The sequence below is a fragment of the Giraffa tippelskirchi genome, chromosome 11, assembly GCF_054371585.1.
Source record: "Giraffa tippelskirchi isolate mGirTip1 chromosome 11, T2T-mGirTip1v1.2.pri, whole genome shotgun sequence".
Taxonomy (NCBI): Eukaryota; Metazoa; Chordata; class Mammalia; order Artiodactyla; family Giraffidae; genus Giraffa; species Giraffa tippelskirchi.
Window position 1 is genome coordinate 61,329,769 of NC_137285.1, and position 25,370 is coordinate 61,355,138.

At 42.7% G+C, this 25,370-nt stretch overlaps 1 protein-coding gene across 8 annotated transcripts in view; it reads left to right on the forward strand.

Annotated features, from left to right (window-relative positions):
• Positions 1-25,370, forward strand: part of FHIP1A (FHF complex subunit HOOK interacting protein 1A) — a 381,881-nt gene that overhangs the window by 296,755 nt on the left and 59,756 nt on the right. For all 8 annotated transcript variants that reach the window (XM_081544005.1, XM_081544003.1, XM_081544002.1 and 5 more), the window contains 2 exons: positions 11,969-12,127; positions 14,241-14,327. In XM_081544005.1, the coding sequence (XP_081400131.1) occupies positions 11,969-12,127; positions 14,241-14,327 (246 nt within the window). The remainder of the gene's footprint in view (positions 1-11,968; positions 12,128-14,240; positions 14,328-25,370) is intronic.

Here is a 25,370-nt window from a genome sequence, read left to right on the forward strand (position 1 = left end):
AACTTTTTCACGAGGGGTGGTGCAAAGGTTTTGAGTTTGGCTTACTTGAATTGTTTTGGGTAGTTCTGCTGTCCAAGGAGTGCAGGTATTGAAACAAATCAAAATATTTGGGCAGTTCACTCGGTCAGTATCTACAGGGCAATTTCAAAAAGGTGCTGTTTTCAAAAGCATCACAATTCCAAAGTATCTTGAAGAAATCTAACAAATATGTAAAAGGCTTTGCAAGGAAAATTATGGAACTTTATTGAAGGGCATAAAATAAGACAGAAATAGATGGAAAGCCCTGCAGTTTGTAGATATTGTATCGATAACGCTTTTCTGCAAATCAGTCTGTGAAGTTAACACAATTTATGTTTTACAACTTTTTATTGTGTAAAAAAGCAAAATACAGAAATGGAACAAAATACAGAAATTTGAAAGAATACTAAAAGGAACACCATATACATAGTGCTTGCATTCAAAGTTGTTAATATGTGTCATACTTTGGCACACTTATCATCTGTGCTGTTTATTTGCTTTTACTGTGCTATTTGAAATTAAATTATAGACATCAAGTATTTTAATATGTATCTCCTACAAATAAGGGCATGATCCTACACAATCACAATACTGTTATTATACCTAAGAAAATTGTACAATAGTTCCATAATATGATCTGATAACCAGTTTCCCAATTATGCCGCAAATGACGTTTACAGATTCCACCCCCCACCCCAAACTAGAGTCCAGTACAAGGTACATTTCTAACTGTACACTTCTGACTGTCGTACATCTCTAGTCTCTGTTAATTCACAACAGGTTGCCACTTTTATCCGCGTGGCAGTGAGTATGTAAGAGTTCAGCCATTATCTTTAGAATACCCCACGTTCTAGGTTTGTTTCTTTGTGTAGTTTGACTGGTCCCTATCACTGATATTTCCTGAAAATTGGGAGTTGGGTCTAAATGCCTGATTAAATTCAGGTTAAATACATTTTGTAAGAATACTTTATAGGTGATGCCATACACAGCAAGAAGCACATGTTAGGTTGTACCACTATTCTTGATACCATAAGTGATCACTTGGTTGTTTAAGGCGGTGATCCTTCGATCCCTGTGTTGTAAAGATAAAACTTCCCCTTTGTAAATTGTAAGGTATAATTGGTGAGATGTTAATGTGACTTAAAATCCCAGTAGGGTTTTTGAAGGAACATGGCAAATTGATGCTAAATATCATATGCATGTATGCTAAGTTGCTTCAGTCATGTCCAACTCTTTGTGACCTAGTAGATAGTAGCCCACCAGGCTCTTCTGTCCTTGGTTTTCTCCAGGCAAGAATAGTGGAGTGGGTGTCCATTCCCTCCTCCAGGGGGTCTTCCTGACCCAGGGATTGAACCCAGGTCTCTTATGTCTCCTGCATTGGCAGGTGGGTTCTTTACCACTTGCGCTACCTGGGAATAGCTGACATAATTCTACAAATCATGATAACAGTAATATATTTGTTGAGAGCTAACTATATGCCATGGAGAAGGCAATGGCAACCCACTCCAGTACTCTTGCCTGGAAACTCCCATGGACGGAGGAGCCTGGCAGGCTGAAGTCCATGGAGTTGTGAAGAGTCGAACACGACTGAGCGACTTCACTTTCACTTTTCACTTTCATGCATTGGAGAAGGAAATGGCAACCCACTCCAGTGTTCTTGCCTGGAGAATCCCAGGGACAGGGGAGCCTGGTGGGTGGCCGTCTATGGGGTCGCACAGAGTCGGACACGACTGAAGCGTCTTAGCAGCAGCAGCAACTGTATGCCAGCCACTATTCTTAGTGCTTTGTATGTATTAATTCACTGAATTCTCATAACTATTGGAACTAGTGTTATTCTCCTTTTATAGATGAAGAAATTCAGGTACAGTGACCTAATATAAATTCATACGAGGCCACATGGCTAGTAAGAGAGAGGGTTAGGATTTGAACCGGGGCAGTCTGACTCAGTGAACCGTATGCTTAGCCCCTATCTTGTACATAAGTGATAGAATGTTAAGACTTTCTATAAAGCAATAATCATAAAGAAAAGATTTAAGAACAAAAAAACAACACCCAAAGATCAAACCCTGCATCTCCTGCATTGGCAGGTGGGTCCTTTACCTTTAGTTGCACCTGGGAAGCCCATTTGTTACACACACATTTGCAAATGGTTGGTACCCAAAATATATAAAAATATTTGTAATACTACAAATTAGTAAGAAAAGGATGAAACACGTGTGAAGGATATGAACCAACAGTTCCCAAAAGACCCCAAACCTGATACATGTGAAAATATGCTCATCTTCCCTAGCATCAAGTAAATACAAATGAACTTACAGTGAGACAATAGGTAACGGCATCAGAGTGGCTAACCATTAGACATCCAATAACGCCGCGTTGGTACAATAACTCAAGAAAGCAGTGTGGCAGTATTGCCCTGAGAGCTCAGTTGGTAAAGAATCCACCTCCAATGCAGGAGACCTGGGTTCGATTCCTGGGTTGGGAAGATCCCTCGGAGAAGGGAAAGGCTACCCACTTCAGTATTCTGGCCTAGAGAATTCCATGGACTGTATAGTTCCTGGGGTTGCAAAGAGTCAGACATGACTGAGTGACTTTCACTTTCAATGAAATTGAGTGTTTGCATGCCATGTAGTCCTGCATCTTCACTTCTAGATATCTCCCGTAGGGAAGCCTGGCACATGTTTACAAGGGTACATGCACAGAGATATTCTGTGGAATAGTGATTCCACAGAATCATGGAAGAGAAAAAGAGAAGTAAGAAAAAGATAAATAAAATGGTATATGCGATGTCAATGGAATACTCCTCAGCATTCAGAATGAATGAATCGTGAGCATTATTCCACTGCATGTATATTTATCTATCTACCACATCTTTTTTTCTATTCAACTCCTGATGGACACTTAGGTTGCTTCCATAGCTTGGCTGTTATAATAGTGCTGCAGTGAACATTGGCTGTATGTATCTTTTTGAATTAGTGTTTCGTTTTCCTAGTATAAAAATGGAGTGAAATTTTGCCACTTGAAATAGCATGGAGGGACCTGGATGGTATTATGCTTAGGAAATAAGTAAGAGACAGACACATACTGTATGTATTCACTTGTATGTGGAACCTGAATATGACAAAAGAGAAACAGACTCTCAGATATAGAGAACAAACTAGTGGTCATCAGAGGGGAGAGGGGCTAGGATCGGGGCAAAATAGGGTGAATGGTACAGACTACTAGGTATAAAATAAGTTACAAGGATGTTATGTACAGCATAGAAATATCATCAATATTTTATAATAATTTTGAATGGAGTCTAATGTATAAAAATATCAAGTTATTATGTTGAGTTACGTTGAAACTAATAATAAGTCAACTGTGCGTGCATGCTAAGTCACTTCAGTCATGTCCGACTCTTTGCAACCCTGTGAACTGTAGCCTGCCAGGCTCCTCTGTCCTTGGAATTCTCCAGGCAAGAATACTGGAGTGAGTTGCCATGCCATCCTAGAGGGAGGGGATCTTCTCGACCAGAGATTGTACCTGTGTCTCCTGTGGCTCCTGGATTGCAGGCAAATTCTTTTACTGCTGAGCCACTGCAGAAGACAAGTCAACTGTACTTCATTTCACATTTATTAGCATGTAACTGCACCTACAATCGGAGAAGGCAATGGCACCCCACTCCAGTACTCTTGCCTGGAAAATCCCATGGGTGGAGGAGCCTGGTAGGCTGCAGACCCATGGGGTCGCTAGGAGTCGGACATGACTGAGCGACTTCACTTTCACTTTTCCCTTTCATGCACTGGAGAAGGAAATAGCAACCCACTCCAGTATTCTTGCCTGGAGAATCCCAGGGACAGCGGAGCCTGGTGGGCTGCCGTCTATGGGGTCGCACAGAGTCGGACATGACTGAAGCGACTTAGCAGTAGCAGTAGCAGCACCTACAATAAATCTAAAAACAAAAAGCATAAAATCTAAAAACATAAAAAAGTAAGTAGTAAAATGTTCCATATAGTATGTTAATATTTACGTAAAATTTATGTAAACTTTTAAGACAACATCTTAGTGTGTACTGTTTTTTTGATACGTATGAATATGGTAGAAGTACAGAAACAAGCACAGAAATAATATATATTAAGCTCAGGACTGTGGTTACTTTTGGGTGCAAAGGAAAGAGGGGAGATGATAATGAGATTGGAATAGGGTTTAGCTCTACTTGTAATGTTTTGTTTTTTGAAATAAAGAGCACTCTGAAGAAATTATGGCAAAACAAAATCTGTTAAATCTTTGGGATGATTTTCTATTTTGTTTCACATGTTTGTAATATGTCATATTTTAAAAATTTAAGCATGGTAGAACTAGAATGGAGCTTATTTTTAGTGTTTAAATTTTCGCTTACTAAGTTATAGGTAGATTTCACTGAGTAGTTGTTGCTTTTATAAAAACATGTTTTAAAACACTGTATACAGTTCATTAAAATGGGAGGAAAAGCATCTCCAGCTGCCCTTATTTGCTTCAATGGAACACAGAGCTTCGTTGTATTAAGTTGCCCCTTAGGATAGAGCCCATAACCTCATTTGTTCCCAGTTTTCTATAATTATATCTGACAACATAATTAAAAAAAAAAGACCTCTTTATGTTGAGGATAAAAGCATACTCTATTAACCATCTGGCTAAGGACCACAATTGACAAAAAGCTTTCTCTAATTAGTATGATTGTCAAAGTGTGTTAGCATCAGGCTTTGGGAAGAGTAATGGCTCTTTAAGGAAAGTGGACCACTTTTGGAAACTTTTGTTCTGTGGTTTATAGGAAGAGCTTGCTGGTTCTGCCTGTTATCTCAGGATGTGTTTTCCCGAGAAAAGCAAGATAATAAGGATACTCTAGGGAAGAATTTAGTGCCCACGAATGGTTGGGGGCTCTATGACCCTTGCTTCCTATGATTTTTTAAAGCCACGTATCGATGATTAAGCCCTTGTCACTTGTTACGTGTTGGCAGAAGTTGAAAATAGCCTACACATACATCTGGAAATGCACATTGAAGTAAGCGACCTTTAGGTACACAGCCGCAGGTAGAAAGTTATTTATCCCATATCTGAAATTTATGAGGCTTTTTATTTTGGTGTGTTGTCGCAAATGGTCCCCACCAGGTGTTTTGCTGCTAGCTTCAGACTAAAGCCATCTGCTGACAGTCTTCTTTGCTTTTGCTGAAATTAACTGGGTACTATTAGATGTTTAAAGTTAAAGGTGAGCCTTTCCTGATGGTCCACTGCTCTATGCTCGTCATTTTTTTTCCCTCCATTGGAAACATTGCTGTGTATAAACCATGATGTCCACTTGTTTACATGCATGATTTCTTCTAATTGTTGCAACAACTCAGTGAAGAAACTGAACTTTGGAGTGCTTTAATAACTGCCTGTAAGTGGCGAAGTCAAAGCCATGTTAGTCTGATACTGAAATCCAGGGTCTCAACAGTTCATGCTATACTGTACTGCTGTCAGGGAAGTAGTTTGCTTTTCTAATTGTTGGTCATCTTTAGGGTTTTACATGGTCATTCGTTTTTTTTTAAGACTTGAGAAAAGATAAATTAAAAATATTGTGTTGTAGGACTTCCCTGGTGATCCAGTGCAGGGGATCGGGTTTGATCCCTGGTCTGAGAGCTAGGATCCTGCGTACCACACGGCACAGCCAAAAAGATGGTGGCGGGGGGAGGGGTGGTGGTATTCATATGTTGGGGATAAGTATAATGTTTTACAGTTACTTTTTGATGGTCAGGATTAATAAAAGGCTAAAAGAATGGATGAGCATTTAAAAATATTAACTGTTGAATGTCAATATATATTTTGAATTTTTAAGTTAGAATTGTCTTAGATTGTACCATCAAACTCTTGGAAAAATTATTTGCAAACCTGTTGTTGCCTCTCCTTCCTCTTCTTCCTGTTGCCATAATATTCCCTGCATTGTTTTTTGGAATGAGTGAGTGAGTGAGTGAGTGAATGAAGGTCACCAGGAAATAGTCACCAGTAGTAACAGTCTTTCTTGCATTTATTGGTTGATGACCTGTCTCCGCCATCTCACCCGGTCAGATTTGTTCAGTGCTTGTTCCCCAGTCCTGACACGGTGCCTGGCCTATTGTTGGTGTTCTAGAAATGCATGTGGGTTGGATGAAGGGATCTGAAATCTGAGCAAAGTCTTGGAAAGGATAAATATTTAGCAGAAAGGATTTGCAGTCTTGCTCTTAAGACCGCGTAGTCCTCTTCATTCTGCAGACTCTTTTCTTCCGTGTTTCTTTGCCGTGATGGAGACAGTTGCAGGTCTGTTCTCTGGCTCCGCTTCTAGTGGCGAGAACACAGCAGGTGTCGGTGTGCAGGGGACACACCACACTGTCCTCCTGTGCAGGCGGGCTGAGTTCCCATCTCAGCCATGCCCTTTTCAGGACCCTCTTTAAAAAAAGTGAATATTAGGTATGTGTTATTTTTAATTACTGTCACTGATGTATGTAATTTGAAAATTAATGTTGCTGTAATTATACTGATATACTGAATAGTTATTCCCAGCTTCTTAGTCAGACAAATTAAGCCTGTCTTGATGAATTCATCTTCAAAGGCTCAAAGTGGTTAAGGAATCGGGAGTATGCAGAATTAAAGCCTTTGTTCTGCGGTTAATTTAACATGAGTTAGCAAATATAATTGATTTTAAAAATGTGGCATCAAGATTAGATTTCCCTTCAAGGAGAACTTTTGGTCTCTGTTCTCTCTTGCCAGAGGTTTCTGATTTATAACAAGGAGCTCACTGGGGTCACATTCAAAACAGGAATTAAAGTGATTTGTTTGGGTTTGCTGACAAGGAGTTAAATGCTTTAAATGCTTTAAATAGGGGACATTCTTTCTTGGGACTGCAGATGCCCTGATTTTGAAAAAGAGATACACACTCTGTCTTGTTGACTGTTTTATGTCCTGTGTTTAACATCGTGCCTGTCCTGAGGGTGCTCAGTGACTTTTTTTTTTTAAATAAGAGACCGAATGAACGAGTGAATGAAGGTCACTAGGAAACAGAACAGAGAAATGTATATGATCTTTTGATTTTCCCAGTGCTGAAATGGCTCATCTCCTTCTCTTGCTACCCTCACACACTCAGCTGGCTACTGTGCCCCGCCCCGCCCCGCCCCGCCCCGCCCCGCCCCGCCCCGCCCCGCCCCGCCCCACCCCACCTCCTCCCGCCCCCGCCTCTCCCACTCCCCGCCCCACCCCTCCCACTCCCCCGCCCCGCCCCACCCCTCCCACTCCCCCGCCCCACCCCACCCCGCACACTCCCCCGCCCCACCCCTCCCACTGCCTGCCTCTCCCACTCCCCAACCCCGCCCCACCCCTCCCACTCCCCCACCCCACCCCTCCCACTCCCTGCCTCTCCCACTCCCCGCCCCACCCCTCCCACTCCCTGCCTCTCCCTCTCCCCGCCCCGCCCCGCCCCTCCTATGGCTTCCATTATCCGGTTTCTCTGCACCAAGACCTCCAGGTGCCCTTATCGACGGCTGTATTACTCAGGGAAAGTACTGCTAGGGTCTGACTGGACAGATCACCCTAACCTGCACTGTGGCCGGGAGTGAACTGGTCAGGCCAGGTGAGGTGGAGAAGACAGACCGTAAACTAACAAATGCAAGGAAGACAGTTGCTTTACAGAGGGCTGCAGAGGGTGCTGTGGGAACAAGCCAGGGGAAGGGAGAGGCGGCAGTTGGCAGATGCTTTTTCCAAGGATGGCACACCTGGAGCCACACCGCCTGGCTTTCTGTGTCTGATGTCAGGCACTATGGATTGCGATAGCTCATCATCTGAACCTCCCTTCCCTTTTCTCTCTGGTCTCTGTGAAGCCTGAGGTCTCATCTTTTGTCTTTTCACACCGTTCATGGGCTTCTCAAGGAAAGAATACTGAAGTGGTTTGCCATTCCCTACTCCAATGGACCATGTTTTGTCAGAACTCTCCACCATGACCCATCCATCTTGGGTGGCCCTACATGCATGGCTCATAGTTTCATTGAATTAGACAAGGCTGTGGTCCATGTGATCAGATTGATTAGTTTTCTGTGATTGTGGTTTTCATTCTGTGTACTCTCTTATACAGATTATACAGTAGAAGTGACAAATAGATTCAAGGGATTAGATCTGATAGAGTGCCTGAAGAACTATGGACAGAGGTTTGTGACATTGTACAGGAGACAGTGATCAAGACCATCCCAAGAAAAAGAAATGCAAAAAGGCAAAATGGTTGTCTGACAAGGCCTTACAAATGGCTGAGAAAAGAAGAGAAGTGAAAGGCAAAGGAGAAAAGGAAAGATACACCCATTTGAATGCAAAGTTCCAAAGAACAGCAAGGAGTGAAAAGAAAGCCTTGGTTCCTCAGTGATCAATGCAAAGAAATAGAGGAAAGCAATAGGAATGGGAAAGACTAGAGATCTCTTCAAGAAAATTAGAGATACCAAGGGAACATTTCACGCAAAGATGGGCTCAATAAAGGACATAAATGGTATGGACCTAACAGAATCAGAAGATATTAAGAAGAGGTAGCAAGAATACACAGAATAACTATACAAAAAAGATCTTCATGATCCAGATAACCATGATGGTGTGATCACTCACCTAGAGTGAGACATCCTGGAATGTGAAGTCAAGTGGGCCTTAGGAAGCATCACTACGAACAAAGCTAGTGGAGGTGATGGAATTCCAGTTGAGCTATTTCAAATCCTCAAAGATGATGCTGTGAAAGTGCTGCACTCAATCTGCCAGCAAATTTGAAAAGCTCAACAGTGGACACAGGGCTGGAAAAGATGTTTTCATTCCAATCCCAAAGAAAGACAATGTCAAAGAATGCTCAAACTACCACACAATTGCACTCATCTCACATGCTAGTAAAGTAATGCTCAAAATTCTCCAAGCCAGACCTCAACAGTACATGAACCGAGAACTTCCAGATATTCAAACTGGATTTAGAAAAGCCAGAGGAACCAGAGATCACATTGCCAACTTCCTTTGAACCATTGAAAAAGTAAGAGTTCCAGAAAAACATCTACTTCTGCTTTATTGACTATGCCAAAGCCTTTGACTGTGTGGATCACAACAAACTGGAAAATTCTTTAAGAGATGGGAATACCAGACCACCTTACTTGCCTCCTGATAAACCTGTATGCAGGTCAAGAAGCAACAGTCAGAACCAGACATGAAACAACATACTCGTTCCAAATTGGGAAAGGAGTACATCAAGGCTGTGTATATTGTATAAGTTAAATAAGTATTGTTTATTTAACTTATATGCAGAATACATCATGGGAAATGCTGGACTGGATGAAGCACAAGCAGGAATCAAGATTGCTGGGAGAAATATCAATAACCTCAGATATGCAGATAACACCACCCTTATGGCAGAAAGTGAAGAAGAACTAAAGAACCTCTTGATGAGGGTGAAAGAGGAGAGCAAAAAAGTTGACTTAGAACTCAGCATTCAAAAAACTAAGATCATGGCATCTGGTCCCATCACTTCATGGCAAATAGATGGGGAAAAAGTAGAAACAGTGAGAGGTTTTCTTTTCTTGGGCTCCAAGATCACTGCAGATGGTGACTGCAGCCATGAAATTAAAAGATGCTTGCTCCTTGGAAGAAAAGCTCTGACCAACCTAGAGAGTGTATTAAAAAGCAGAGACAGTACTTTTCTGACAAAGTTTTGTCTAATCAAAGCTATGATTTTTCCAGTAGTCATATATGGATGTGAGAGTTGGACCAGAAAGAAAGTTGAGTACCAAAGAATTGATGCTTTTGAACTGTGGTGTTGGAGAAGACTTGAGAGTCCCTTGGACTGCAAGGAGATCCAACCAGTCCATCCTAAAGGAAATCAGTGCTGAATATTCATTGGAAGCACTGATGCTAAAGCTGAAACTCCAATACTTTGGCCACCTGATATGAAGAACGGACTCACTAGAAAAGACCCTGATGCTGGGAAAATCGAAGGCAGGAAGAGAAGGGGATGACAAGATGAGACGGTTGGATGACATCATCACTTCAATAGACATGAATTTGAGCAAGCTCCGGGAGTTGGTGATGGACAGGGAAGATTTCCCAATTTGGAACGAGTATGTTGTTTCATGTCTGGTTCTGACTGTTGCTTCTTGACCTGCATACAGGTTTATCAGGAGGCAGGTAAGGTGGTCTGGTATTCAATGGTGTGCTGCAGTCCATGGGATTGCAAAGAGTCAGACGCGACTGAGCGACTGAACTGTACTGAACTGAACTGAGGTCTCATCTCCATGCGATGGCTCCAGAGGTCTGTCCACTGGACTCCCCACTGGTTTGTCCTTTCAGTTCTGCTGTCTGTCCTGCAGAACACTGCAGGGTCTGATTCAGACATGCCTTGCCAGGCCCCTTCCACCTCTAACTCTACACTCCAGTAATATTGCACTTCTCTTCATTCTTGGAAGGTACCATCTTTTTTTGCTCCTTTTTGCTTTTTACATCCTCTGCTCGAAATATTCTTGCTTCCAACAATATAAGAGCTTTTTTTTTTTTTTTAATAATAAAGCTCAATAAGAACTTTTTCTGGCTCTTACTCATTCTTCAGCAGCTCTTGGATATCACTTCTTCTGAGAACATTTCATGCTCCTAACACTCCAAGTCTGGGTTTATCCATGGTGACATATTTTCTATGATGTAGTCTGAGCATTTATTACACTCCTATAATTGCCTGTTCGTCTCTTATTAGTCTGTGAGATTGGTGAATACTTTGCTATTTCTTCTCATCTTAACTCAGAAGGGGCTGTTTTCTTGAATGCTTCTATCCCGCTTGAGTTCCTTATAACCTTAGGTTTACCCTAGAGCAACACCTTTCACAGGTCACTCCCTTGTTTCTGTTCTGGGCACTTTGTGTCCATCCTTTGCACATCTGCCAGGTCAGCATCCCTCAGGTGCTGGCTAGCATCACTTCCCTGTACTGTGAAATCCATTGTTTTCCTTGGTTCTGTTTTCCACAAGGTACAACTAGCAGGCACTCAGCATAAGTGAGTGTCTGCTAGTTTTTTCTGCATTTTCTACATTTCTGTCTTGGTTTAAGGAATCAGCATTTTCTTAATGACCAAGCTGGAAAACGTGACAGTTCGGAGTTCTCACTGATCCTCAGTGACTGAACCCGAGCGCTGTCAGTGTTACGTAGGAACAGAGCGGGGGAGGAGGTAAACCTCGTGACTTTGGGTTAAGTCTGGGTTGGTGGATATTTCAGTTGGCGCACCCTCCCCTCCACCTGACATGTGAGCCTGCACTTTCTTGATCCTTTTTCCCCACTGCTGATGCTTCCGTTTAGGCCTCTTCAGCTCAGTGTGAAGTATCGTCATCACATCTAACTGACCCATGATCTCCAGTGATTTCCTCTAGACTTTGTGGCAATGAGATGAAAGTGCCTTCTGAAGTGTAAACATGCGTGTCAGTCACGACCTTGAACACGTCTGCCGGAATCTTTCTCATACAGCTGCTCATGGTTCTCCCGTGACATCTGTCCCGGCCGCCTGAGTCCCAGCGTTCCCCGTGGATGGGGGTGTGGGCTGTGTCTGGGTGTGCCCTCAGCAACAGTGTGATAGAACTCGTTGTTGCTGAGTTCGCTCCCCTCCTGCACTCATGGGGGCGTAACCATGTCTTCTTCATCCTGCGTCTGTCTCCCTCGCTGCCCCCACCCCAGCCCAGCATAGGCCTGACACAGAAGAGATCAGCAACCCATAGTATCCATGGAGGTATTGGCCAAAGACCGGTGATTCTGCTCCTCCTCCCACCTCCTTCCAGGAACCTTCTGGGTTCCTTGCAGGCTGACAGCCTCTAACGTGGGACTCCCTCGCTACTGAAGTATAGTCTGGACCAGCGGCAGTGGCGTCGAGTGGGAGCCGTAAGCTGCAGGTTAAGAACTCAGGGAAGGTATTGATTGCATTTCTGTTTCTGAACGCAGGTGCTTGCGACGGGGCTCAGTGGCCTGTACTCCTCCCTGCCCACCAAGCTGGAGGAGAAGGGCGAGGAGTGGCACTGCCTGCTGAGGGACGACTGGCTCCTGCTCCCGCCACTCGTCCAGTTCATGAACTCGCTGGAGTTCTGCAACGCCGTCATTCAGGTGAGGGCGGGCAAGGAGCCCCCAGCCACGGTCCGCTCAGGGTACAGGCGCTGTGCCAAATCAGCCGATCACATCGGCGTTCCTTGTCTTACTGCAGTCAGCGTTTGCGGAATACGGGCGCTTTATTTTAAGCCTGTTGAGTGTCCTTGAATGAATAAAAATGTTAGTTTATAGGTTTTGGGGAAGTTTTAATTGAGAAAAAAATGAGTAGATTTTCTTTATCTTCCTTATAAAAAGTGTTAATTCTGTTTTGATTATCCATTTAACCATTAAAAATAAGTTCAATGCTGGACTCATTAAATAGATATTTTTAGGCTTCTAAGTACTCCAAATTATACCATTTTTACTTCAAGGTCTTCTTGGGAGTCTACAAAGCAAAACACTTTATTTTGCTTAATTGTGCATACTACATAAAGGATATTGTTATCTCAATTGAATTTAGAAGACGTTAAGCATCTTCTTAGCGACACAAATTAAATTTCCTTTGAAATTGGCCTGCTTTGGGGGAAAAACAGCCACTGAACTCAAGTATATTTGGCTTTTTGATTAGATTTTTACCTTCAAATTTCTTGTTACTGTTTTCAATAAAAAATCAGATCATATATATACTTAAGGGTGTAGTAGGTTTTCATTGAAAAATGTTTTATTTCTATATAGGACAAATATTACCTTAATACTAGATTTATTAAGAAATAAAATTTCTTTATGGTGATTGTAAGGGGAAAAATGTTAGTTATAATCTGTTTATCTACTAAATGAAGAAAGAGCTTCTGGAAGAAAATGCAAGTGAATTACTTCAGTTCCCATCTCATTTTTATTGGTAAGTCAGAGGAGATTTTATTTATGTATAAGATAAATGGATTACATCTTAAGTTATTTTTTCCTTTAATATTACAGTCTATCAACATTTTCTTGCAGAAAAAAGATGGAACTATTAGTTTCTCCCCAAATGTACACAGAGAGTGAGATTATCAGTAATTTCTAGCCGCACTTCCCTAGAAATTGCTTTTTACTTTATTGTTTGACTCTGTCTTTATATTTTTAAAGAAAGAGAAAGCTAACAGGCATGGTTGAGAACAGAGATATGATATAGTTTGTATCATATTCTGAGACTGAAGCCATATAATTTTAAGATGTTTTGTTTGGGGGTATTGCTAAAAAGATTACAGTTGACCTTTGCACCTGCAGGTTTTACAGCTGTGGATTCTACCAACAGCAGATCTGAAAGTATTTCTGGAAGAATCTAGAAAGTTCCAAAGGGCAAAACTTGAATTTACTGTATGCCAGCAACTATTTACATAGCATTTATATTGTAGTTACAACTATTTGTATTGTATTAGGCATTATAAAGTAATTTAGAGATGATTTATAGTATATGGGAAGACATATGTAGATTATATGAAAATACTATGCCATTTTATTTATAAGAGACTTAAGCATCCACAGATTTTGGTATTGTGGCAGTGGGGGCTGTGCATCCCAGAACCAATTCTCCACAGATAACTGGGGATGACTGTATTTATAAAAGGTGTCAGTAAGGCTTACCCGTACTAAATATATTTTGAAAGTTAAATATAGGAAATGTTGTACCTCTGATAATGTTTTCTGCTTTTTAGCTGTATCTATTTTTTATGAAAAGATTTTCTAAATACCTTCGTCCCCAATATAAATGATTTTATCAGAGAATGCATTTCAAAATGAGAAATTTTTTCTGCTAACAAAATGAATGGTTTTAATTGTCCATTTTGACATTTATTTTTAAAAATTAGTCACAAGTTGAGATAGGACATAGATGAAGTTATGGAGCAAAAATTATCCATTCCAGTTTGCTGACTTTAATTTATGAGTCCATGTACATATTCAGCCTATTTATTATATGTTTTTTATTTTTCCCAATAGAAATTTAAAATAACCGGTTTTAAAATTTGGAAGTCCAGGCCATTTATTTATACTGGAATAAACCATCTGGAAAAATTACATGGTGGTTTGAAGTGTAAATTATTCTTTAGCCATGAAATACATGGCCAACATTTAGATTTCCTTTTTGAATTCAGGTTTGACTTTAAGAAGATCTAAAGATTGTCTTTTTCATGACTGTTTGTTTCTCTCTTAGGTGGCTCACCCCTTGATTCGTAATCAGCTTGTCAATTATATTTACAACGGATTCTTGGTACCGGTCTTGGCCCCAGCTCTCCATAAGGTCAGTGACTGGCTGATGTCATCTCTTGTCTGTTTCTTGCACAAGGAGAGAAACCAAGGCAGGCAGACACAGGATAACTGACTTGGTGGGGACTTAGCTTTATTGACCTTCTCATTTCATCCATGTTCCTACCAGTGTCAGTTACAGATCTTAATGATGGTGACAGCTTAAGTCTGACAGGATGCATTTGATGTGTAGAATAGGACCCTGTGAATATCAGGTAGGCTGGTGGTCTAAGCAAACACTGGCACTTGGACTGACTCTTGTGTCTGCTTGAGCTCATAGGTAGTAGCCATTTGGAACTCTCTGTTAAGCTCTCCTCTGAGCTAACAGGGCTGGTAGTTTCATTGAGTTAGACAAGGCTGTGGTCCATGTATCAGTTTGGTTAATTTTCTGCGATTGTGGTTTTCATTCTGTCTGCCCTCTGATGGATAAGGATAAGAGGCTTATGGAAGCTTCCTGATGGGAGAGACTGACAGAGGGGGAAACTGGGTCTTGTTCTGATGGGCAGGGCCATGCTCAGTTCAGTTCAGTCGCTCAGTCGTGTCCGACTCTTTACGACCCCATGGACCGCAGCACGCCAGGCCTCATGTCCATCACCAACTCACGGAGTTTACTCAAACTCACGTCCATTGAGTTGGTGATGCCATCCAACCATCTCATCCTCTGTCACCCCCTTCTCCTCTCGCCTTCAATCTTTTCCCAGCATCAGGGTCTTTTCAAATGAGTCAGCTCTTCCCATCAGGTGGCCAAAGTATTGGAGTTTCAGCTTCAACATCAGTCCTTCCAATGAACACTCAGGACTGGTTTGCTTTAGGATGGGCTGGTTGGATCTCCTTGCAGTCCAAGGGACCTCCAGAGTCTTCTCCAACACCACAGTTCAAAAGCATCAATTCTTCGGTGCTCAGCTTTCTTTATAGTCCAACTCTCACATCCATACATGACTACTGGAAAAACCATAGCCTTGACTAGACGGACCTTTGTTGGCAAACTAATGTCTCTGCTTTTTAATATGCTGTCTAGGTTGGTCAGAGCTTTTCTTCCAAAGAGTAAGCGTCTTTTAATTTCATGGCTGCAGTTATCATCTGCAGTGATTTTGGAGCCCCCAAAAATAAAATCTCTCACTGTTTGTACTGTCTGTCCATCTATTTGCCATGAAGTGATGGGACTGGATGCCATGATCTTTGTTTCCTTAATGTTGAGCTTTAAGCCAACTTTTTCACTCTCCTTTTTCACTTTCATCCAGAGGCTCTTTAGTTCTTCTTTGCTTTCTGCCATAAGGGTGGTGTCATCTGCATATCTGAGGTTATTGATATTTCTCCCAGCAATCTTGATTCCAGCTTGTGCTTCATCCAGCCAGTGTTTCTCATGTTGTAGTCTGCATATAAGTTAAATAAGCAGGATGACAATATACAGCCTTGACATACTCCTTTTCCTATTTGGAACCAGTCTGTTGTTCCATGTTCAGTTCTAACTGTTGCTTCCTGACCTGCATACAGATTTCTCAAGAGGCAGATCAGGTGGGCTGGTATTCCCATCTCTTTCAGAATTTTCCACAGTTTTTTTGTGATCCACACAGTCAAAGGCTTTGGCATAGTCAATAAAGCAGAAATAGATGTTTTTCTGGAACTCTCTTGCTCTTTCAATGATTCAGTGGATGCTGACAATTTGATCTCTGGTTCCCTGCATTTTGTAATTCTAGCTTGAACATCTGGAAGTTTACAGTTCACATATTGTTGAAGCCTGGCTTGGAGAATTTTGAGCATTACTTCACTAGCGTGTGAGATGATTGAAACTGTGTGGTAGTTTGAACATTCTTTGGCATTGCCTTTCTTAGGGATTGGAATGAAAACTGACCTCTTCCAGTCCTGTGGCCACTGCTGAGTTTTCCAAATTTGCTGGCATATTGAGTACAGCACTTTTACAGCATCATCTTTTAGGATTTGAAATAGCTCAACTAGAATTCCATCACCTCCACTAGCTTTGTTCGTAGTGATGCTTTCTAAGGCCCACTTGACTTCACATTCCAGGATGTCTGGCTCTAGATGAGTGATTGCACCATCGTGATTATCTGGATCATGAAGATCTTTTCTGTATAGTTCTTCTGTGTATTCTTGCCACCTCTTCATATCTTCTGCTTCTGTTAGGTCCATACCATTTCTGTCCGTTATTGTGCCCATCTGTGCATGAAATGTTCCCTTGGTAGCTCTAATTTTCTTGAAGAGATCCCTAGTTTTTCCCATTCTATTGTTTTTCTCTATTTCTTTGCATTGATCACTGAGGAAGGCTTTCTTATCTCTCCTTGCTATTCTTTGGAACTCTGCATTCAAATGGGAATATCTTTCCTTTTCTTCTTTGCCTTTTGCTTCTCTTCTTTTCTCAGCTACTTGTAAGGCCTCCTCAGATAGCCATTTTGCTTTTTTACATTTCTTGTTCTTGGGGATGGTCTTGATCCCTGCCTCCTGTACAATGTCACGAACCTCCATCCCTAGTTCATCAGGCATCTGTCTGTCAGATCTAGTCCCTTAAATCTATTTCTCACTTCCACTATATAATCATTAGGGATTTGATTTAGGTCATACCTGAATGGTCTAGTGGTTTTCCCTACTTTGTTCAATTTAAGTCTGAATTTGGCAATAAGAAGTTCATGATAAGTTCATAATAAGGGGCCATGTTCAGTAAATCTTTAATCCAATTTTCTATTGATGGGCAGGGCTGTGTTCCCTCCCTGATGCTTGACCTGAGGCCACACTATATGGAGGTAATGAAGATAATAGCGACCTCCTTCAAAAGTTCCCATGCAGGCACTGCCACACTCAGTGCCCCCGACCCTGGAGCAGGCCAGCGCTGACCCACACCTCTGCCAGAGTCTCCTGGATGCTCATGGGCTTCTCTGAGTCAGTCTCTTGTGGGGTCACTGCTCCTTTCTCCTGGGTCGTGGTGCGCATAAGCTTATTTTTTGTGCCCTCTAAGAGTCTGTTTCCCCAGTCCTCTGTAAGTTCTGGCAGCTCTGTGGTGGGGTTAATGGTGACTTCCTCCAAAAGGGCTTATGCCATACCCAGGTCTGCCGCACCCAGACCACTGCTGACCTGTAGCTCCACAAGAGACACTCAGACACAGTTCTGGCTCAGTCTCTGTGTTTTGGGCGTGTGCTTTGTGCCCTTCCCAGGTCTGAGCAGCTCAGGCGACCAGGTGCTTGGCGGGCACACCGTCACAGGTGGACCTTGTGTCTTAATCACTTCCCCAGTCCTGCCGCGGGGTTTCCTGGGTGCGCCAAAAGAGCACCGTCTCAGCGTGCTGTCTGTCTCCTCTGGAGAGCTGAGGTCAGGCTGCGACCCTCTTGGCGGATGTCAGTCACCCAGGATCTCAGGAAGACAAGGTTAGCAGCTGGAAGCCTGCTCACAGTCTGTTGGAAGATGCCCTCTCCGAGGCTGAGAGTGCAGCAGCCCCATGCCTCCGGCTCTGGCTGTCCCAGGCCTGCCTCTCTGCCTCCGGGTGGGCAGGGGCTGGTACGCAGCTAGCTAGCTCTCCTTTGGTATTCTCTCAATCCTTTGTTCTGTGAGCAGGCCAGGCTGCACGCTAGGTTTTTAGGTTACAGCCTTTGGCAGAAAAGTTCTCTTTTCTGCAGTTACAGTTAGGCATGTGTTAATTTCTATTTTATTTTTCTCCTGGTTATGTTAACTTCTGAGATTCCAAAACTCTTCACAGACCCACCTGTGAGAGGGTTTCCTACTGTGTGGAAACTCCTCCTCCTTTACGACTCCCTCTGCAGGACAGGTCTCCATCCCTAACTCTTTGTCTCTCTTTTCGTCTTTTATATTTTGTCCTACCTCCTTTCAAAGAGAATGGGCTGCCTTTCTGGATGCCTGGTGTCTTCCACCAGCGTTCAGAAGTTATTTTGTGAAAGTTGCTCAGCATTTGAATGATATTTTGATGAATTTGTGTGAAAGAAAATGGTCTCCCCGTCCTATTCCTCCACCATCTTGTTTAACAAATAGATTCAAGGGACTAGATCTGATAGACAGATGCCTGAAGAACTGTGGACGGAGGTTTGTGACACTGTACAGGAGGCAGTGATCAAGACCGTCCCCAAGAAAAAGAAATGCAAAAAGGCAAAACAGTTGTCTGATGAGGCCTTACAACAACTTAGACAGCTTATTAAAAAGCAGAGACATTACTTTACCAGCAAAAGTCCGTCTAGTCAAAGCTTTGGTTTTTCCAGTAGTCATGTATGGATGTGAGAGCTGGACTATAAAGAAAACTGAGAGCTGAAAAATTGATGCTTTTGAACTGTGGTGTTGAAGAAGACTCTTGAGAGTCCCTTGGACTGCAAGGAGATCCAACCAGTCCATCCTAAAGGAAATCAGTGCTGAATATTCATTGGAAGGACTCATGCTGAAGCTGAAACTCCAGTACTTTGGCCACCTGATGTGAAGAACCGACTAATTGGAAAAGACCCTGATGCTGGGAAAGATTGAAGGCGAGAGGAGAAGAGGACGACAGAGGATGAGATGGTTGGATGGCATCACTGACTCAGTGGACGTGAGTTTGAGAAGGCTCCAGGAGTTCCTGATGGACAGGGAAGCTTGGCGTGCTGCAGTCCGTGGGGTCACCAAGAGGACCGAGTGACTGAACTGACTGCTGACTGACTGAGCTAAGAAGTCTGTCATAGAGAGTGTGAGGCTTACTGTGGGTCTGGAGAGGGTCCCTGGTAGCACAGGTGCCATGAAGTTGACTTCTACTTAATAGAACATACTTTTTTTTATCATAACAGCTTTGTGATGGCAGAAATTAAAGTGAAGCCAAGTGAAGATTCCATCAAAGATTGTTGTTGTTCAGTCATGTCTGACTCTTTGCAACCCCATGGACTGCAGCACGCCAGGGTTCCCTGTCTTTCACCATCTCCAAGAATTTGCTCAAACTCATGTCCATTGAGTCAAAGATGCCATCAAACCATCTCATCATCTGCTGTCCTCTTCTCCTCCTGCCTTCAATCTTTCCCAGTGTCAGGGTGTTTTCCAGTGAGTCGGCCCTTCACCAAATTCAGGTGGCCAGAGTACGGGAGCTTCAGCTTCAGCGGCAGTCCTTCCAATGAATATCCAGGATTGATTTCCTTTAGGATTAACTGGTTTGATCTCCTTGCTGTCCAAGGGACTCTCAAGAGTCTTCTCCAACACCACACTCCGAAAGCATCAATTCTTAGGCACTCAGCCTTCTTGAGCATCACTCTGAATTTCTTATGATTCTCTCATTTTATGTAATAAATCAATGGATATATTTTCTATTGTGAGATGTCAAGAGACATCCATGGACCTAGAATTCTAATTTTAAAGAGTTTTGTCTTACTAAGTAAAGAGACATATACAATATTTAGTTTGGAGGATCTTTGTCAAGTTATTTTAATTACCAACCCTGGCAGAGAGAGAAGGAAGAAACAACCTATCATGTGCATTTTGATGGAATGCCCACTTTTGTGGATCTGATGGTCTGTTTTCAAGAACACCTGATCATGGCAACTTTGAAACTTGGCTGTGATGCTGGTGGTCGTTCTTGTTTAGAGCAGTAGGTCTCGATGGAAGATGTTCACCTTTCTCACCATTTAGTGCCTTTTGAGCACAGGGCAGTATTTTCCAAAACAAACAGCGTACTTAGTTTGACTAGGATTTTTGTGTTACTTCTGTGTTCAGGAAGTATTGTATTATAAAAATAAACGTTGTATTTGTTTCTGTGTTATCTTTCTGTTAAATACCTTGCTCTTCTCGTGAAGGGCTGGGTGTCCTGTATTGAAGGTCTATAAGCCTCTTCATGGAAGAATTTTCCTTTGTGGAAGAATAGAATGGTGCCCTGAAAATTCTTTGGCAGTAATTATCAGCAGTATACTTGCCTGATAATTCCCATGGATAGAGGAGCCTTGTGGCCTACAGTCCATGACATCGCAAAGAGTCGGACACGACTTAGCAACTAAACAACAACAATTATTCACATACTGTCTTGCACATTTAGACTTTCTTCCTCATTTATTCTCATCTTTTTTCTCATTGACTAGCTGATACTAAATAATTCCCCAAGTCATTATTATAATAATACAGTAAATCCCCTATGAATGAAGCTTCAGTTGCAGTCTTTCAAAAATGAAAATGCGCCCGTGTGTGTTGTCCTGTACTGCTGTACTGTACTGTAAGATAAAAAATGTTTACTTTTTATGTTTGTTTTTTATGTACTGTTTGTGCAAAAATATTATAAGGCTGTTACAGTACAGCACTATATAGCCATTGTGTTTGTTGAGTACCTAGGCTGACTTTGTTGGATTTACAAACAAATTGAACTTAACGAATGTGCTTTCGGAACAGAACTTGTTCATAGATAGGGGACTTACTGTAGTTATAATCATAATTGTTATCTGTTCAGGATATTTTATGTTATTTTAATTAGTATTCCTTAAAGCTACAGATGTTAATGATAGCTCTTCATCCACAATCGAGGTTGAGATCCAGCTCTGAGAGCTGTCGGAAAGCTCTGACTCGTCTCTGAGTGCCTCCCCTTCATAGCACTTACCGCAAGTGGAATTAAATTATTCAAAGTGCAGGACCTTGGGTAATGTCTCCACAGTGCTCTGCCTGCTTCTTGAGGGTAGGGTACCACCTGCTTTGTTTACTGGGGAATCTCCAGTGCTGAGCACAGAACCTTAGACCTGGGAGGTTGAGTAAACAGCACACGTATGGAATGACATTTGTTAAAATGTTGAACACTCGGTACATTTCCAGTCAGTGGTTCATAGAGGAAAATAACAGCACCTACATATATGAACTAATATTGTTCTCAATTATGCACATAATTAAACTACAGGATGTAAAAATCATCACGTTATTAATACATGCTTATTGTGGAAAGAAACAGTCAGTATTGAATATATAAAATACAAAGTGAACATGACTATATTAGGCTGAATTTCTGTCCCTAAAAAATTCCTTAACATTTATCTATTGCAGACCATTTCTCCCAGGGCTGTTTAGTGACAGGGAGAGTGTTTCCTTCATTAATTTATTTTTCTCCCTGCTCTCCATTTTTCATTGTTTGTGTTTTTATCATGTAGAATGAGAAGTTTTAGGAAGAAGCAGGGCACAGGGGGCAGGGGAAGGGCTTCTCCGCTGGCTCTCAGCTCCCTGTGTGGTGGCTGATGCCTCTCAGGAGCGGCAGGACAGGGGCTCGGAGCTGGGCGGGGAGACCGGAGCTTGGTGTTTGAGGGACGCCCGGCGTGGGGCACACTCTGTGTCCTTGCCTTTGACGCAGCAAGGGACGCCTGGACGTCTCAGGGCTCCTGGACGGGCTCCAGCCTGTATTTTTCATACTCTGTGTCCCTCACTTTGAGCCTTCTTTAATATCCTAAATAAATTTCCCCTGGGGACTATCTCAGTTCCCAGTTAATGTCTAACATTTTAGCTTCCTGCCCTCAATGGTGGCAGTGTGCAGGGGTGAACTTACTCTCACTGTTTCATAAATAGTATAAATACAGTTAGGCTTAAAAGTTTCCTGCCTCACCGTCAGTACTCACAATGTTTCCATAGCATTTCTTAACCAGAGATGAAGTCATTACAAAGGGTAGAGGGTAGTAAAAGGTTGGGGGTGGGGTGGGTGGATCTTGACAAGTGAAGAGCATCTCCTCCTGTCTTCTCCCCTCTCTGCACTCGTGTAAAATGCCTTGCACATGCTGTCTCTGTGCTGTCTTTATTTTGTGCTGTGGGGTGGCCGTTTATTCTTCTGTGTTGGTGCAAAGGAGTATCTGCATAGTTTTCTGGTGTGTGTGTGTGTGTGTGTGTGTGTGTGTGTAGGCCCATAATCCCTTATTCACTCTCCAAACTTCAAGACGTTCCAAAAGCTTCATATGGTGTTATAACAGGTAGCTTACGGTGAATGGTGTCAGATTCACCATCTCTGAAGGAGAGAATTTTGCTTGCTTTGGGACCAGAGACGCAGCTTGAAGCACTCAGAGCTTCGTGTGACAAAAGTTTCATTACAGTGCAAAAGGAATAGAGAAAGCTTCTGACACAGATAATCAGAGGGGGCAGAGAGTGCCCCGCTCAGTAGTTTGGGTCGGGCTTTATATACTTTTTCAATTGGTTATTAACAATAGAAAGGTCTTACCAGACCTATTCCCACAACCTACATCTTAAGATAACAGGATTAGTCGGAAGGTTCTTGTTAAGAAGGAGAAACATATCCTCAAGCAAGATGCATTGTTGTTATATAATTATTACTACAGAGCTTAAGGAAAAACATATCCTTGAGCAAAGTTAGTTATTTTGTTGTGTAATCATTAGCTTAAAGAAAGTGAGTCTTAAAGATTGTTGTCATAACAACTCAGAATTTAAGAGAAAACATCTTATGTGACTAAGAGGAGGGAATGTAGGAAAAAAAAAAAAGTTTGTCCCTTTCTCCTTCTTGAGAGCCCCAAACTCCTAATTAACCTACCTAAGAATTAACTCTCACAATCTGACCTTTGCTGAACTCGGTGGCATACCCATACCTGAACTGTCTCAAGGTTATTTATTTTTATACCACTTGTGTTATATACAAACGTTAGTTTGTGTGTTTCATGGAAGACATATTAACATCTGATTATAGAGTTTATCCCTGGACCTGCTGGTTTGGTATGTCAGATATGACAGATGTATGTATATATTACTTTTTGAAAAGTTTTGAATTACAAAATACACATGGTCTCCAGGGTTTTGGATAAGGGATTCAAGCCTATTTTGGACATTTGGGGAAGACCCATTTCTGGAGACAGATGAAAATCATACTTTGTAAAAATCGTATTAAAGAAAATGACACCATGTTAATATGGTTCATTTAGGAATTAGATCCAGCCACAGATACCGACACCACATTGTCTAAAACTGGTTATTTATGACCTTTGATTAATGGGACCGCCCTTATTCAGCAAGAACAAGTTCTGTTGTCTCTGTCTGTATGTTTAATATATTGAAGCTCAGTTTTCAAGCCTAGACATTTATTGGGATGGTCATATTAGTCTGGGTCCTCAGAGAAGAGGATGCCACAGTGGGATTACATGTGCAAGGATTTTATTAGGGGAAATGCTTGTGAGAGAGAAAGCAGGAAGAGAGATGGGGAGGGCTGGGGGAGTTGTCAGGCTGCAGTGCAGATCTGACCCTGGGTGAAGGGAGGAGGCGGAGGTTGGCTGGAGTGTCCAAGACTTCTGTGCGTTATGAGAAAAGCCATCAGAGGAGGCTTGCACCTCCCAGGAACTGGTCTGCCTTAGCATCCCTCAGTAGAAGCAGCCAGTCTGGACACTGTAGCCGTGTCACTTCTGCCTATTGTATTGTTTACAGTAATCGCCAAGTCTACCCAGTTTCAGTGGGAGACGATAAGAGTGTCAAAGAATTTGTGGCCATATTCTGGGCATTTCCATGGTTACCGCCCTGGGGACTGAAGGTTTAGAGGATCAGAGGGCTGAATGGAGAGGGCCCCTTGATGAGAACCAGGAACCTGGGACATGAGTTACAACCACAGAGTTGAGAGAATTAATAGCCAAACTTGACCCTCCTTCCTCCCTCTCATCTCCTGGACTCCACTGGGTGAACCCAAGTGGAATCCAGGCGGCGAGGGAATCATGGAGAAACAAGTGGTGCATACAGGGCAGGATGAAAAAGATGGAGAGTAGATACAGATGGGAAATGGCAGTGGTCAGCATACATCTGCACTCGCTTCAGCATTGCTGCTCCCCGGGTGCAGCTGCTGGTGTTCCCCTGGCCAGATAACTGTGCTTAGTCACTCAGTTGTGTCTGACTCTTTGCGACTCCTGGGACTGTAGCCCAGCAGGCTGCTCTGTCCATGAAATTTTCCAGGCCAGGCTATTAGAGTAGGTTGCCATTTCCTTCTCCAGGGAATCTTCCCAACCCAGGGATTGAACCCACCTCTCCTGTGTCTCCTGCATTGCAGACAGATTCTTTACCTGCTAAGCCTTCAGGGAAGCCAAGTCATTAAATGCATTCTAAACATTTGTTTAAAATGTTGGAATTTTAAAGAGTCACTTTATTTACAAACCGAAGGTTCTGACTCCTAGACCAGAGTTGTCTGCTTTCCCTCCGACCTCCACCCTCCAGAGCCTCCTGTTCTCCTTTAGTCTGTCTGACTCCTCTCATTTTCTGCCCTACATGGGGGCGTGCCCAGGGCCTGGGCTCTGCTGATCAACCGGGATCAACTACAAGCTGAATCTCTTTGCCTGAGTGACCTGCTGTGCCCTCAGACTTAGAATATCAAAGTCACACTCATATGATCTGTTTCTCCCTGGCCACCTTAGGACAGCCTCTGTGTACCTCCTTGGTGGGGGTGACATCATTTCCCCCCAGTTACCTGCTCTAGAAGCCTTGATTATTCCTGAATCTCTTCTCATGCTCCTTCCCTCATCTAATGCCAGCCTTGTCCCATAAGGTCCTTTTTGTTGTTTTTTTATTGGAGGGTAATTGCTTTACAATACTGTGTTGGTTCATCACAAATCAGTCAAAGATACATCCCCTCCTTCTTGACCCTCCCTCCCAGCTCCCTCCCCACCCCACCCCTTTGGGTTGAGCCCTGGGTTGAGCTCTCTGCATCAGCAGCAGACTCCCACCTGCTGTCTGTTTCCAGTTGGTGCTGTGTTTGTTTCCGTCCCACCCTCTTCATCCCCCACTGTGTCCACACGTCTGGTCTCTATGTCTGTGTCTCCACTGCTGCCCTGCAGACAGGTCCGTCAGCGCCATCTTTCTCTGTTGCACATGCTTGTGTTAACCTGCTCACTTTTGTGTCTTCTCCCGGCAGTGTCCTTGCAGGTCACCCTCTGCACACGCCTTGACTGCACCTCGACACGGGTCTCATCGCAGCCACTTCTTTCTTTGGGTTGTTGCACGCATAACTGCTAGATTAAGTTTACTGAAACGTATCTTTTTTTAGAAAAAAGGTTGTGTATTCATTTGGCTGTTTGTTTATCGTGCCATGCAGGCTCTTTCACTGTGGTGCTTGGACTTAGTTGTTCTGTAGCATGTG